Consider the following 15,239-nt stretch of genomic DNA (forward strand, 5'->3'; position numbering starts at 1 on the left):
CCTGAAAATCTTAAGGAATGTCTTTGCCACTAATGCTTTGTGCAATGTCTGCAGCACACGAGAAGCGTTCCTCTTGCATCTGTTAGCTTTTTTCAGGAGGGAAGAAACCCTGAAAAAGCTAATCGCTTGACCACGACCTTAGTATTAGTGCTTATTTGACAGAAAGGATAATGCTATGTGCAGGCCTGTTTAAGTTACAGAGACCGAAGTGTGAAGACACACTTCAAGTTTTATGAACTTATATTCCAACTGAGAGATCTGTTGTGTTGCCAGAGTCAAAACAGGACTATTATAGTCAGATACACAACAGGTAATTTTGACCCACTGTTTAGTAAGCATAAACTCCTCTTTCTTCCTGCAATCCTACAGTGTCTACTAGGCAGGTAATATAGGAACAAGCATCACAAATGCTGCATAGGATTCACTCATCTTTCAAGAAGATAAAGAGACACATTATTTTCAGCTGGTTTTTTTTTCAATTTCATGAGTTATCCAAGACAATTTATGAGAAGCTGAAAACAGAATCTTTTCCCTCCCATAGTTCAGTTAAGCAGAAGTACTTCAATGCACTGAAATAACCGCGTGTTCCATACTAGCAAGTACTACCATAAGCACAACAGCTGCTTTGAATACACACTGAACAACAGCAGCTTACCACAAGCAGCTGCTTAACATACTTATTTTCTGTAGCTATTCTTTATTGCTTAAGAACTGGCACCTTAGAAATACAATGGGTCAATTCAAACCTGCTCTGCCATATGTAAAAAGTTCTCATATACACACACACACACCCCTTATAAACACATAATATGAACATAATTCTAAACCAGTTCTACAGACAGGTTTCAAAAAGACCTTTAGCAATTATTTGTCAAACAAAAGAAAAGCTTTGTGAAACATCTTAAAAGAAACTACAAGGCAGCTACAATTACAACCAAAACAGCCACAGTACCTCCTGGTTATTTTAAGAACTCAAAAGATGTCCTGGATGATAATCAGTACCAGGGCAGAAAAGAAAAATAGCATGAGTGCAGAGATCCAAGATATACCGCATGTACGTTCCCAGCTTCTGCTCAGTCATATACTCTCACAAAAAAATTACCCACAAATTCAAATTGTCAGGAGAGCTCTGTAAGTAAAGACCCTTCCTTGCAACACGCTTGCAAAAGACGAAGACAAAACTCACAACCAAAGTAGCTGACACCACATACACTCATCTCTGGCTACCAGAGGTAGGAAGCTTGCCACAAGCTGCAACTTTGTAATGCTCTCAAATCATTAAATACCTCTCTCTCTCAAAAAAAAAAAAAAAAAAAAAAAAAAAAAGGGGGGGGGGTGTGACCCAGAGGACACACCAGCACACAGTTCATGTTAACTCAAGAACATCACACAGAGCAAGGACTTGTTGCTTGAATCTCAAGTTTTCTTCAACCTTAACTTTTGATAAGGGAGCTCTGCTTCTCCTCCTTTATTCCACTTCTAGATCAAACAAGTCCACTCTCTTCTAGGATAGCCTACAAGCCAAGCCATCCAGAGCTTATCAATAGCCCAAGTCAATTCTAACAATCTTTCAGAAATGCCTGCAAAGATCTATTGAGAAAAACTTGGAGGCGGGGAAGCGAGAGAGAAATCACTCTGAGCAGGCATCTTTCATGCAGCAGAGGACTACAAACTTCGACTTGATAGAAGAAAATCACATGAATTACTCAGATATAGTGTTACTCTAGACAGAGAAATCTCCAAAGATACAATTTTGATGCTGTTTGAACTCTGTGTGAAACAGTAAATTAGTATGTCATTTTATTTTTAAACTTTTACTGAAAGGAATTTTTTCCAAAAGTCGTGTTTCGTATGTCAGTGAGAACATTTTATTATAAACATTACAATGGACATAGCTGTACAGGAAATTAATTTGTTTTCTCTTTCTTGTATTGCCCTGTAAGTTCCACTTCCTTTTATTGAGCTGACAGTGATCCTTCACACAGCAGTGAAAACGTAAAGCCTCTATGGAGAAGCTGATGGATTATTAGCATGGAGTTAGGGCAGCCATGAGGAGTTCCATTTTATACACAAAGTTGCGTCCTTCCATTTTATTCCACTGCACTTCCTTGAACGGCCCCCGAAGATGATTCCACTTGTTGTCTTGCAGTACATCACCTTTGGGAAGATCCTTGCACTGACTCCGTGGAAACTGAACCATAACTTTGCTACCACTTTCAGGACCATTACGCACTGTAATGAACAGAGATTTTATGAGCACTTCACACTTCAGAAATTCCTCATATTATACATTGCTCTTCAAGTATGCTATACATTACTGTCTAGTCAATTACAGAAATGCTGAAAACAAACAAGGGAAGTTCTCTTTACATAATTTTATTAAAATTTTTATCTTTGCATTTGCTCTCTCTGATTGTCCTCTTTTCCCCCATGATTCCTACTGCTTTAGCACTGCATGCTCCTGATTAGAGGAAACCTGAGAAATAGTATGATAAAAACAAACAAAACCCTTAAAAGGCATTTCTTTTTCCCACTCAATGACGTCAAGAACTCCAAAATTCTTTTTTGGCAATTCTCACACTTGTTGTATTGTTTACCACTCTGTTAAAGTAAGTGCTTTCTAATTCTCCTTAAAGAAATCTATAATTTTTTTTCCCCTAGGGGATTTATCTCAAAGGCACAGGAATGAAGTCACTGTTTGTTTTGTTGCTTTTCTCATCACAAAACTCTGCAAGTTTGGTGGGAGTAGGCTTTTAAGAAAAAAAAAAAAAAAAAAAGCAGATAAGGACTTATGCTTAGTTATCCCAAACAGCACAATCAAATTTAGTTAGCAAGAGATGAAAACTGCACTGCAGCATCATAACAGATTTTACAAGCACAGGAGACAGACATCTTATGCTCTGACCAAAAGTAACAAATCTAGATCAAAATCTAGACTCAGAAGCAACTACCTCTGTAGTCTATATTATGTACATAAAGTTTTACATTACATTTGAAAGATCCTCTCAGAATCACAGAACAGCTGAGGTGGGAAGGGACCTCTGGAGGTTGCCTAGCCCAAACCCATGCTCAGAGCAGAGTCTGCTACAGCAGGTTGCCAGGACTGGGTCCAGTTAGGAAACTCCACAACCTCTCCTGGAAATATGTTTCATTGTTTGATCACCCTCACAGCAAAAAAGTTTCTTATAAAATTTCTTGTATTTCAGTTTGTGCCTGTTGCTTCTTGTCCTGCCACTGCACACCACTGAGAAGAGTCTGGCTCCCTCTTCTTTACTCCCTCAAACAGGTATTGATACACATTGGTAAGATCCCCTCAACTCTCATCTTCTCCAGCTTGAACAGTCCCAGCTCTCTCTGCTCGTCCTTACATATACCAGATGCTACAATCTCTTAGTCTTCTTCATGGCCTTGCACTAGACTCACTCAAGTAGGTCCATGTCTCTTGTACTGGAGAGGCCAGAACCAGACACAGCACCCCAGGTGTGATCTCACCAGGGCTGGGCAGAGGAAAGGATCACTTCCCTTGACATGCTGGCAATGCTCTGCCTAACATAGCCTATGATACTGTTGGTCATCTTTCCCTCAAGCATACTTTGCTGGCTCGTGGCCAACTTGTCCACCACGACCCCCAGGTCCTATTCTCAAAAGTGCTTTCCAGCTGGTTGGTTCCCAGTTTGTTCTGGTGCATGGGGTTATTCCTCCCTAGGTGCAGGACTTGACATTTCCCTTTGTTGAACTTCATGAGGTTCTTTTCAGCCCATTTCTCCAGCCTGTTGAGGTCCCTCTGAATGGCAGCACAACCACCTAGGTATCAATCACTCCTAGTTTTGTATAATTTACTGAGGGTACACATCCACCATCTACATCATTAATGAAGACGCTGAAACAGTATTGACACCAGTACTGAACCCTGGGGGAACATCACTACTGACCAACCTCCAGCTGGATTTGGTGCCGCTAATAATCATGCTGTGTGAGCCCAGCAGTTCAGCAAGTTTTCAGTCCACCTCATTGTCCACTTACCTAGTGTGAACTTCATCAGTTCGTCAATGAGGATGTTATGGGAGACAGTGTCAAAAGCCTTGTTAAAGTCAAGATAAAAAACATCCACTGTTCTTTCCTCATTCACCAAGCTAGCTATTTCATCATAGGTGGCTATCTGGTTGCTCAGGCATGATTTCCCTATCATAAATCTATGGTGACTACCCCTAACCACCTTCTTGTTCTTAATACATTTGGAAATAACTTCCAGGATTGCTTTTTTACATTCCCTCTCCAAGGATCAGGTGAGCCTGACCAGCCTGTATTTCTCTGGATTGTTTTTCTTGCCCTTCTTAAAGACAGTAGTGACATTTGCTTTCTTCTAGTCCTAAGGAATCTCTTCTGGTCACCATGATCCTTCAAAGATACTCAAGAGTGGCCTCACAATGACACTGGCCAGCACCATAAGCACTCAGGGATGCATCCCATCAGGTCCCAAGGACTTGTATATGTCAGTTAATTTAAATGTTCCCTAACCTGATCCTTTTCTACCGAGGGTAAGTCTTCCTTGCTCCAGATTTTCCTATGGGCCAGGGACCTGGGATTCCTGAAAGCTGATCTTACTAGTAAAGGCAAAGACATAGAGGCTCAGAGTACTTTAGCCATCTCCATATCCTATATCAACAGATTCCCTCCCCATTCTGCAGCATGTCCGCATCTTCCCCAGCCTTCATTTTGCTGCTGATATACCTGTGGAAGCCCTTCTTGCTGCCCTTCATGCCTCTTGCCAGATTCAACCCCACACGGGCTTTAGCTTTCCTGTCCCCACCCCTGCATACTCGGACAGTATCTCTAGTCCTCTTGGGTCACCTGATCCTGCTTCTCTCTCTTCTGTGCTTCCTTTTATGTTTGAGTTTAGCCAGGAGCTGCTTGTTCACCCATGCCATGCAGTCCTTCTGTCATGTCTGCATGACTTCCTATGTATCAGGATGGACCATTCTTGAGCACAGAGGAAATGATCCTTGGAAAAATAAAATCAACCAGTTCTCCTGAACTCTCCTCTCCAGGGCCATATTCCATAAAATTCTTCTAAGCAGAGTCCTGAAGATGCCAAAGTCTGCTCTCCTGAAGTCCAGGCCTATAATCCTGCTATTTGCCTTGTTCCCTTCTCTCAGAATCCTGACTGCTTCTGCAATTACTTTTTTTCGCTGCTAATTGTAAGAAATGTTTTCAAGAGTGTGTAATAAGGTAATATACCATGGTTACATTACATTGCTTACTTGGCAAAGTACCAATTCTATTTTGGTGTCAATTCAATATGCAAAAGAAATTGTTTCTAGAATAATGACAATTTATAGTAAAATATTCTATAAAAGTTTTGAGATTGTTTTTAGAAGCAGACATACAAAGCCTGTATATACATAAGTACATATATTAAATAAAATATATAAATATATAAGCAAATGTATATAATACATATTTGTATATTTTATATACATTTGCAAGAGAGTTAATACCTGAAATGGCATAGTCTCCATTCGGTGATGCTACAGTTATTGCTGATGCATTGCCAATACTCTCCACTGGCCCCAGTCCAACGTGATTACTGAAACTCAGCACATGCCATCCCATAACTTTTGCCAACTGTTGAACTGCATGTACTTGATGCTGTGACATCTGAAAGATAAGAGGTTTGTCTTCTCTTTAATATATGCACCACAGAATGAATTACATGTTTGTTTTATCCACCTTTTTTCTCCTACTGCCCAGTAATTATTTATAAAAGTGACCATGTATTATATGTTCTCTAGTTTCAAAGGAACTGAAGGTATCATTTTAAAAGTTTATGCAGTATACATGCCTTAGAATAGATCCTTTGCAGATAGAGCAGGTCACTTTATTAAGCACACACACAAGCTGCATAGCTAGATAAATCTTTCACAGGCATATGGGCTTTTGCATTTTATTTAAGTATTGCTTTCAATAAACCAAAACTTCTGATAAGTTCTGATAAGTTTTGATAAGCTCTACAGAAAATGTTACAAATAGGATTTTGAAACAATCTTTTCTTCTTGGAAGTGAGAAGAAATCTCCATTTGCAAGAATAAGTATTACCATTGACTTGTTCTGAAGTCAATAAAAATCTTGGTGCTCCCAAGATGAGTAGCACAAACAAATATATTTTAAATAGGTGGAAAAAAACCCTCTGATTAATGCTACTGACCTTAAAAGCTGGCACTATGTTACAGTACTAGTTGCTAAAGTCACTATATAAACAGAATGAAAATTTCAGTCATCCACCTTCCTATTTTCAGTATTTTTATTTGAACTTTTCTAACATTTTCTGCAGAGACAAATGAAAGACTAAGTTCTCAAACAGAATGTCTGTTCCCCAAAACACTACAACAAAGGGAAGAACAATGTATAAGAGTCTACCTGAGATAAAAGGAAATCCTGCAGTTCTTGCTCTTGATGGGACAATGTAATAACTCTTCCATCTCTATGCACTACTCTGATGTGTTCAACTCCAATGTTCAGTTGTAGCTGAATGGATCTTTGAAGACAAGATGCATACTTATTGCAAATGTGTAAGAGCACTTAAGAAAACAGGTATCTTGTTCTAAGAGCATAGAATCCCATTAACTGGTAAGAACTCTTAAGAGGAAGATTGTACAAAGCCTGTGGAATACATCAGTGACACCAAACATTTCAATCTGATCACTCACCATCTATCTCTACATTGCAGGACAAGTGTAGCAGATTCCCAGACTCAAGTGCTGAAGTGCCTCACAACTTCCTCCCTGCCTATATGACCAGGTTTCCCTTCAGAGTGCACAGAAAAATGATGCGAATCCAGGGCTTGTTCTACTCTGCGACCAAGACTCGACCACCACACATACCCTGGGACTGAGACTTGGAGACTGCACCAGTGAACATATCTGTTTCACAGTGAAGAGAGAGCCAAAGAGGACTGCTCAAAGTGGAAAAATGAAGCTGAAGCAACCAGTTCATCCACTGTTACACATTAGTTATTTCACTGTCAGTCAATATGTAGACATTTGTTTCTGGAACATGAAATCTCCTATTTTAATGACAGTGTGCATAATTAATAGCATGAATTCGAGCTAGTTTCATGTTTCAGTTCCTGTGTAATCAAGCTAGGACTGAGTACTGACTAGCTCTTCATAAATAGATTGGAAGCCTAGAATCCAGCACATCCAAAGGTACTTAGAATACAGATACCTCTCTGTCACCACTTTCAGCTTTGATTCCTTCTTCGGGGGAAAAAAAAGAACAACAAAAAACCCCACAAACACAGTTGCTCTGATTAACTACTTAATAAGCTGCTTCATTAAATGCAGTGTAAGGTGGGTGAACAGCTTTCTGTTGGTGGCTGTTCTCTCCACCATCCAGAAAGCAGTGTTTACAGATAAGCTCTGCTTTTAAGTTGTACCACCTTCAAATAAACACTCACATACAAATAACGCATTCTTAGTGGTCTGTCTGAAGCTGGACCTAAACCTGTGAGAAACAACTTTAATATACTCAGTCATTGTAGTCTAAAGGTAAGCTTTACAAGTACGTTTCATTTTCATATAATTTTCCATACTTACTTGCATATCTGCTCATATCCCTGAGAAGTTATTAGAACTTTAACACTGGATTCATAAACATCATTTATATTTGACCAGTGAGCCTGAATCTGAGGATCTTCAATACGACTGGCCAGACTGTCAATGGTTCGAGCAGTTCTAAAATAGAAAGACATATTCTACCCACAATAATCTAGACAGTTTGTGCAGTTATCTTTGCTTAAAGGAAATGAGTAGGTTAGTAGTTTGATTTTGTGGCATACAAAAAAAATGCAAATTTTACAGAACCATGTAGATCAGAGTTCTGTTTGGGCGCCTGAACAGCAAATGAAGCACACTTGTTGCGTATGTGGAGCACACTATTTCCTACGCATCTTGCAGAAGTATTAAAATTACATAACTCAGTATTGGCTATTTGATTTTTCTTTAACACTACACAACAGAAATATTGAAATAAATTTATGCAGTCCCTTAAAAAAAAAAGTATGGACAGCAGTCTATGTCATAACTGTAACAAACAAATCTCAAAGTAATCTGAACTTTTTTTATTTTTTTAATAGCTGGTTGTTATTTGCACATATTTGATATGTTATTGATTGTCAGTACTTAAAAATAAACACTATTTTAATAGGCAGAGTAAAAGCAACTAGTTGTAAGAACACTGAAAAAACAAGTGTGGTCTACACTGATACATTTTATTATGGCTTGAATAAGAAGAGGCGTGACATACCTGCGTCTCAAAAAAATATGTTTTGCCTGTTTTATTATCTTTTCCAGAAGTCCTTCATTGGACTGTAAAGAGCTGATATCGTTTTTATCAAACGCCTGGGGCCCTGCCAGTCGCATTCTCTTATGGCCAAAAGGTGCACTAGCTGGATGTGGCATCACTGTTGAGCTCAGAGTTTGCTTGTGACACTGCAACAAACAACAATCACAAGAGAAAGTAATAATTGAAAAAGTAATACTACAATATGCTGCTTCACACACTAAGTGTTTCAATGTTTCAAAAAGTGTTCAAAAAGTGCCCCCCCTCTTTTTTTTTTGCTTTATGCATTTGACAGCATTTTATAAAAAGCCAGCTTTACACTTACACTTTGCCTTCCCTGAGTATGTGGTCTTTCAAAAGTTAAAGCAAAGAGAAAGCTATTAAAAAAAGAATTGCAAAGTGCAAGCCAACAAAAATTTGGCAGTACGACTCCTACATATCCCAGAGCTTTAGGGAGCAAGTCTCCAGAGACAGGCAGACTGGTCAAACAGAAATAAAGAAGCACTTTAGAGATGAAATTAAGGTGCAAGATTTAGCAACCTGTTCAAAGTTATGAGAGGAAATTTGCAGCAGAGCTGGGCACTAAGCCAGCAACTCATGAATCCTTGTTCAGTGTTTAAACCACTGGACTATTCCCCATGACTGTACAACTTGTATAATCATGCTCTAGGGAGATACGTGGTTGCGAAACCATGTTCTAGAGAGCATTTAAGACATCTGAAATTGAGCCCCCTTACCTGAACAGACACAACCTCAACCACATCTTTCCACTAGATTAAAAGAATGTAAGAAAATCTAAAACACTGAAGCAGAGAATGGACCTCAAATTAAGCAAGTTACTACGATAATTGACTGTTCATTCCTCATGGGAGCATGGTCTGCATACATGCTTATTTTAAGTGCTTGACAAGTAGCAGTTAGTCACAAATGAAAAAGGCAGTACTGAAAAAACATCAGATGGCTGCTCTTCTGAAGTGAGCAGCTGGGCCTGAGATTTAGTCCAGAACCAGTGTTCCACGGAAGCATACTGGGAACTCCCTATCACTCATACATATTTAAAAGTGAACCAAGGTCACCTTACACAAATAGGGAGAAATCGACTGACCTCTAGTGGTATTCTGTTGTTGTAACACTGTCACAGCCTGTGTGAAATTCTGAGCAAAACAAAACAAAAAAAAAACGACGTCTCTTCAGTACTTAACCATGACTGCATTACCTCTCTGATAAGCTGATGCAAATTATGTTCCAGAACATAGAGATGATCTTCTGGATTCTGTTTTTCAGAAGCAGATTTTTGTGATTTTTTGTCATTGGAAGAGTGACACAGAGAAATAGACAACTGCAAACCTGTACACAGCAAATGAAGAAAAAAAAAAGTCAATTTTCAAGTAGACTATAGCTTTTTTCCTTCACCTTTTAGAGTCATTGGTATTACAACTGTATTCATGGTCTCAGAGAAAATCCAACAATGATGTCTGAGAACACAGCCCCGGAAGCAGCTAAGATTTGTTATTCACTTAAGTGTTGACAGGCCAACTACTATACATGCATATTTCACATTCAATGTCCCTGACTCAATCATATACAAAAAAAGGGAGAGTCCCAAGATAACACATAGAAGGAATGATTAACCATCATATATTTTTTTAAGCAATCCGGAAGTATATTCTTCCTATATCATCTCACTTGTATAGCCCTTGAAGGAATAGAAGATTCACCAGCCAACTCTGAGCTGGCTCCATGCTATTTAACTATCATCATGGAAAAGTATTGGCCTTAGTTCTTCTGGAAGCCCAGTAACTTAAATCAAATCTTACGTTTTCTCTGCATGCAATTCAGGAGCAACAACTTATGCACAGCTCCGAACTGCAGTATGCACAAAGCATTACAGCTGACAAGACAACTTTAAATATTACTGATAAAAAAAAACCTCACAAAATCTACACAACAATTAAAAATGAATATATCAAAAAATAAAGTGCATTAGTTGGATTTTTCTAACTACTCAGAAAAATAAAATTCAGAATTCAAGTAAAGAAATTCAAATTTTCAACAATTCTGAAGATCAAGATTAACACTCTTTCCTAAAAGAGTCACATAAATCAGAACTGCAAGCTGGATTTAAACAAGTAATCCTCTGTTTCCATATTCTTAGGACAAGAAGAGTATTAGAAAGCTTCTACCTGGGAAAGGCTGGGAGATGATCTGATTCTTCACAACAATGTGAGGAATTTGCGATTTAATTTGAACAGCTTCTCGAGACAGCTGGGCAAAAATTTCTTTACATAAGAGAACATTCTGTGCAGTCTCCAATTTTGTCTGCCAGTGTGGAGAACCTGAAAAATTTAAATGATTCTTTTCAGAAAAAAAAAATAGAGAGAGGCTACTTTTTTTTTCCTCCCAGATGTCAGATACTGAGCAGTAACTATAGAGCATCAGACGAACAGACCAGATAAACTAATAAGCTAGTCAGCATCCTCTATCCAAACCGAATCTTTTTATAATTTTACCTCAGTTAAGCATATATTCTCAGATATTTTGTGAAAACTGCTTACAGAACCCCTGCTTTCATGAGTTGCAGCTTTATTAAATTCACTCTGCAAAGAGCTACCAAATAATGTTAAATTTAGCTGCCTGCTGTTACAGGCCAAAACTCATGAAAAATATGGTCTGAATAAATACACAAACTCTATATCGTACCCTGAATGCCATGTTAAACATCTACACAATACAACATCCTGTCTATATTTAAGACAGCACAAGCAACTGTGGTCACAGACCACTGTAAAATAAAAACCTACTAAAATCATGTTCTTTTAAATCCTAAACAGTTAAAGATTATTTCATAATCCAAAAATTAACAGTTTCAGATATCGGCATGTTTCAAAAGAATCAAGCTACTATCTGCCAGGTGAGCCACTGCAGTCAATGCCCATGCTGCCAGAACAGCCTCAAATTCAGAGAGAACATGTGAGCCATGGCAACAAATGATGCATTTTGGACAATATTAGGAGTGAACAGACTGTCATTTAATTCAGTTGAGCTAATGGGTTCTAACTGGCTGAACTGAAGTAACTTGGTTTACTTTCAGTTATGTGCTCAAGCTCTTAATGACTGGCAGATGATGCTCCAGAATATTTGAACACAATCTTAAGAATTTTATTTCAAAATGGAGTAATGGACTTTGAAAGTGTCATGTTTCTAAAATCAAGCAGCACCCTACAAACAGAATTTCACTTTAAATAAGAGCAAGGGAACACTATTTTTCACTCTTCTTTCAAATTGTATGCAAATGTTTTCAAATAAACATCATACACAAATATATTTCTTGAGAATGTGCTCTGAAAAAAAAAACATACAGCCATACCTGGTTTTGATTTTGGCATAGGTCTTTTAAAGAGATTAACTGTCCCAAGATCACCAATGTCTGGAGCTTGTTTCTGAATAGAAACCTGCGAAAGAGAAGGTTATTTGCTATCTCTTCTTTATTGCAAGTGTGCAAATAAGCAACAAAACAAAAACCACATCATGTTATTAAAGTTTCTAACAAACCTTTATATAGGCTGATCCCTCCAAATCACTTGGTATTTGAACATCCAGAGGACAGTAATCCTCAGGTATCTTTTTATCCAGGTCAATGTCAGTGTTCTTTATCACCTCGAAGGTGCCATGATGAAGAAAAAGGGAACCTAGTAAGAGAAGAACATACATGCTATTTAGCATCTTCTGCAAATAAAGAAGCTCATAAATACATATTCTTCTGAAACTAGAGTATAAGCCCCTGAAAACCTCACAGTTTGCACAAGATATTACCAGCAATTAACTCAAATTACTTCTTAAAAGATATACATAGATAAGAAAGCTCCATTCAGTGCAGCAGCTTCTCAGTCTTCCAGTGTGCAATGTGCAATATTATGTAGTAAGTTTTGCCAGCAGTATTTAATAATTATAGAACAACAACAGTATTTTAAAATCATGTCAGCAGATGCATAGAGAAGGAGGGGAAACTTATTTGGTTATTAAAAACGTTCAGTGCCTGAATTTCTGCCAGCAGGTAGCTGAAGGTGTACATGCTTATTGATTTTTAGTGATACTGTTTATGTTCGTCGAACAACATTAAAATTATTACAGTGCTGAGCCTGTAAAAAAACAGCCATGCAGCTGTTTTTTACTCCAGTGGGATTGATAGAAGCAGATGCTTACATCTGACCTAATTGCATCCCTTTCACATGTAAGGCATAGTTCATCTAGTTTAGGAAGAACTGTCTAAAAAGGGGCATATCCCAGGCTACATCTACAGCTTCTTTATTAACACAAGATGATTAAAACCCTAAATTGTCCTTCTCCCTTTCACCGACTACAACAGAATCCTAGCACAGACTAGTTCAGATGCCTGCATTGTATTTACATATTAATTTTGACGAGATTCTGTATTCAATTCTGTATTCCATAGTTGGTTCCAGAACTCTGAGTAGGTTACTTTCTACTACTGTAATTCATTTAGTAATGTATTGGCAGACCCAGTATCAATTCTCAACAGTGTACAATTTAGGATACTAAGTCTGTGTCCTCACTCAGAAAAAAAATACAAGACGTTCTTTTTTTAATTCTTTATAGACTAAATATGGATAAAAGACAAGGATTTACAAGGTCTACCTGTCAACTGATCAACCTCACTGCCAATGCAGGACTGCTCCTTAACAGTATCTTTATTAATGCTCTAAACATTTGGCCTTAAAATCATTTTCTCAGGTTATGGGTGAAAAGATATTTCTCATATTAAAACAAGTTTCTTCCCTCTTCTCATAATTACAGTTACCACAATCCTTTTATTATCTGTATTTTTTAATAAATTCATTATATTTCTGTTTTTCTTGTTACCAAAAATAATAAGACAAAAATGTTAATTCCTGAAAAAATACTACTATATACCTGCACTTCTGTAGCTGAGGTCACCAAGAATTTTGTCTCCCACTTTTCTGAGCTTCCAGTGTTGTCTCAGCCTTAGCAGTTCAGAGTTGAAGTCTCTTTGTCGTTTATTTTCCTGGTTTTCTGCAACTGATTTGGATAATCTTTCTGCTCCTTTCAACAGGATTTGGGCCGCTCCTGCTAATGACTTCTTTTTTGAAATTAACTGTAAAAACTGAGGATTCTAGTAGCAAGGAGAAAAAAGAAGCTACTTACATCTTAATTCTCCAAAAGCTATTATTAGTAGAAATTGATTGACAGCGACCTGCAGTGACAATGACTGATGAATAGTTTTTTACTAGATGTAATACTGACAGGAAAGTAATTTCAAATAAATTTCTGAACATGGCCACAAGTAGCATTTGACTGAGCTTAAGCAAAAAGGCCTTTGAAATCAGTCTTGCGCCTCTTTCATAGTCTTCCCACTGACCCACAGCACAATGAACCAGGACAATACAATGAATATTTTATTAAGTTTTGTAATTACTACATAAAAGAAATGCCAGTGAAATAAAATCTTTAGTATTTAGGCAACGGGCACAAACTAAAACAGAGGAAGACCTGTCTGAATCTAATGAAAATTTTTTTTACTATGAAGGTAACTGAGCACTGAAATTGGCTGCCCAGAGATATTGTGGTTGAATGTCTCCATTCTTGGAGATATTCAAAGCTGTCAGGACAGGGTCCTGGGCAGTTTGCTGTACATGAACCTGCTTGAGAAGGCAGGCTGGACTACATGACGTCTATAGGTCCCTTCCTGCCTCAGCCATTCTGTGATTCTGTATGAGCTATAGAATAAGCTGCACTGTACCTGCTTTGGAGGAAGGGGATCTTGTACAACTGGATCTAGAGTCATGAATTTTTTATCCTTGACAATGCTGAGGACATCATAAAGCACACACATCTCAGTCAAGGCACTTCTTAAGTTGTTCCTCACTGAATCCCAAGGCCAGAGGGATGGCTGAAACTTTACCAATCCTAATAAAAAACAAAACAACAACAAAGCAAACCAGTAACAAAATGACATAAAGGTTGTAAAAAAAAAAAAAATACAGTACGTAAGGCTGGTTCTTAAAACTGCCAGGCAATAAGAAATGAAAAAGACCAACATCTGGATCTATCCTTTTCCTCTCCACCACTGCAATTTGCTTGCTACACTGACACCCATGCTGATCCAAGCTGCAGCCAGCCAAGCAGAAAGGCGAGCCAGGCCCAAGCGCCGGTGGGGCTGCAAGCCGGGCCCCTTCCACCCTCCGCGGGCCACCGGGGGCTGCAGCCCGCCGAGAGAGCCCAGGCCCCGGGCCGGCGCCACGGGCCCGCCACCCCTCACCTTCCTCATCCTCCGCCTCGCCCGGCTCGCCCCAGGCGCGGCCCGCCGAGCCCGGCTCGTCCTCCTCGGAGCCGGAGCCCTGGCTGAAGTCGATGCGCTGCGCCAGGCGCGCCAGGTTCTGGGACATGGAGAGCGGCTGCAGGTAGGTCTCGCTGCCATCCAGCCCCACCTCCTGCACCTGCTTCTCGCACGCCGACTCGATGCTGATGCGCACCGCCGGCACCCCCGCCATCTTGGCGCGCCCTCCGCCGCGGCCCCGGCCGCCGCGCCTGCGCCGTGCCGGGCTACGGGTGCCGGGCGGGGACGACCCGGCGGCGGCAGCGGCGGCGGCGGCACCGCGGGGCGGAGCTGGCCCGGGGCGGCGGCGGCGGCGGCTCCGAGCCCGCTGCCCGGCCCAGCGCCGAGCCGCGCCGCGCCGCGCCGCCCTGCAGCAGCTCCCTCGTGTCGGCGCCGGGCGCTTCAGCCGCTCACCCAAGCAAGCGGCGAGTTTCCGTGCGGCCCGGTGTAGCAGGCGGGCCCGGCCGCAGCCGCAGCCGCAGCGGGCGCGGTTCCCGGGCGGAGGGGCTGCGGCCCAGGCCGCGCTGCGGCCGCGAGCTCTCAC

General features: G+C 40.0%; 1 protein-coding gene across 1 annotated transcript; it reads right to left on the bottom strand.

Annotated features, from left to right (window-relative positions):
* Window positions 1-1,845: 1,845 nt before the first annotated feature.
* Window positions 1,846-14,883, bottom strand: MED17 (mediator complex subunit 17). The gene is made up of 12 exons (XM_062577875.1): window positions 14,639-14,883; window positions 14,120-14,286; window positions 13,273-13,492; window positions 11,893-12,029; window positions 11,708-11,792; window positions 10,524-10,676; window positions 9,557-9,687; window positions 8,305-8,489; window positions 7,596-7,733; window positions 6,418-6,535; window positions 5,499-5,658; window positions 1,846-2,232 (listed from the first exon to the last, which is right to left on the bottom strand). Exons 1-12 carry the CDS (start codon window positions 14,868-14,870, stop codon window positions 2,027-2,029), a joined length of 1,932 nt encoding a protein of 643 aa, XP_062433859.1. The 5' UTR covers window positions 14,871-14,883; the 3' UTR covers window positions 1,846-2,026.
* Between the last annotated feature and the right edge of the window lie 356 nt (window positions 14,884-15,239).

The sequence above is a fragment of the Rhea pennata genome, chromosome 1, assembly GCF_028389875.1.
Source record: "Rhea pennata isolate bPtePen1 chromosome 1, bPtePen1.pri, whole genome shotgun sequence".
Lineage (NCBI taxonomy): Eukaryota > Metazoa > Chordata > Aves > Rheiformes > Rheidae > Rhea > Rhea pennata.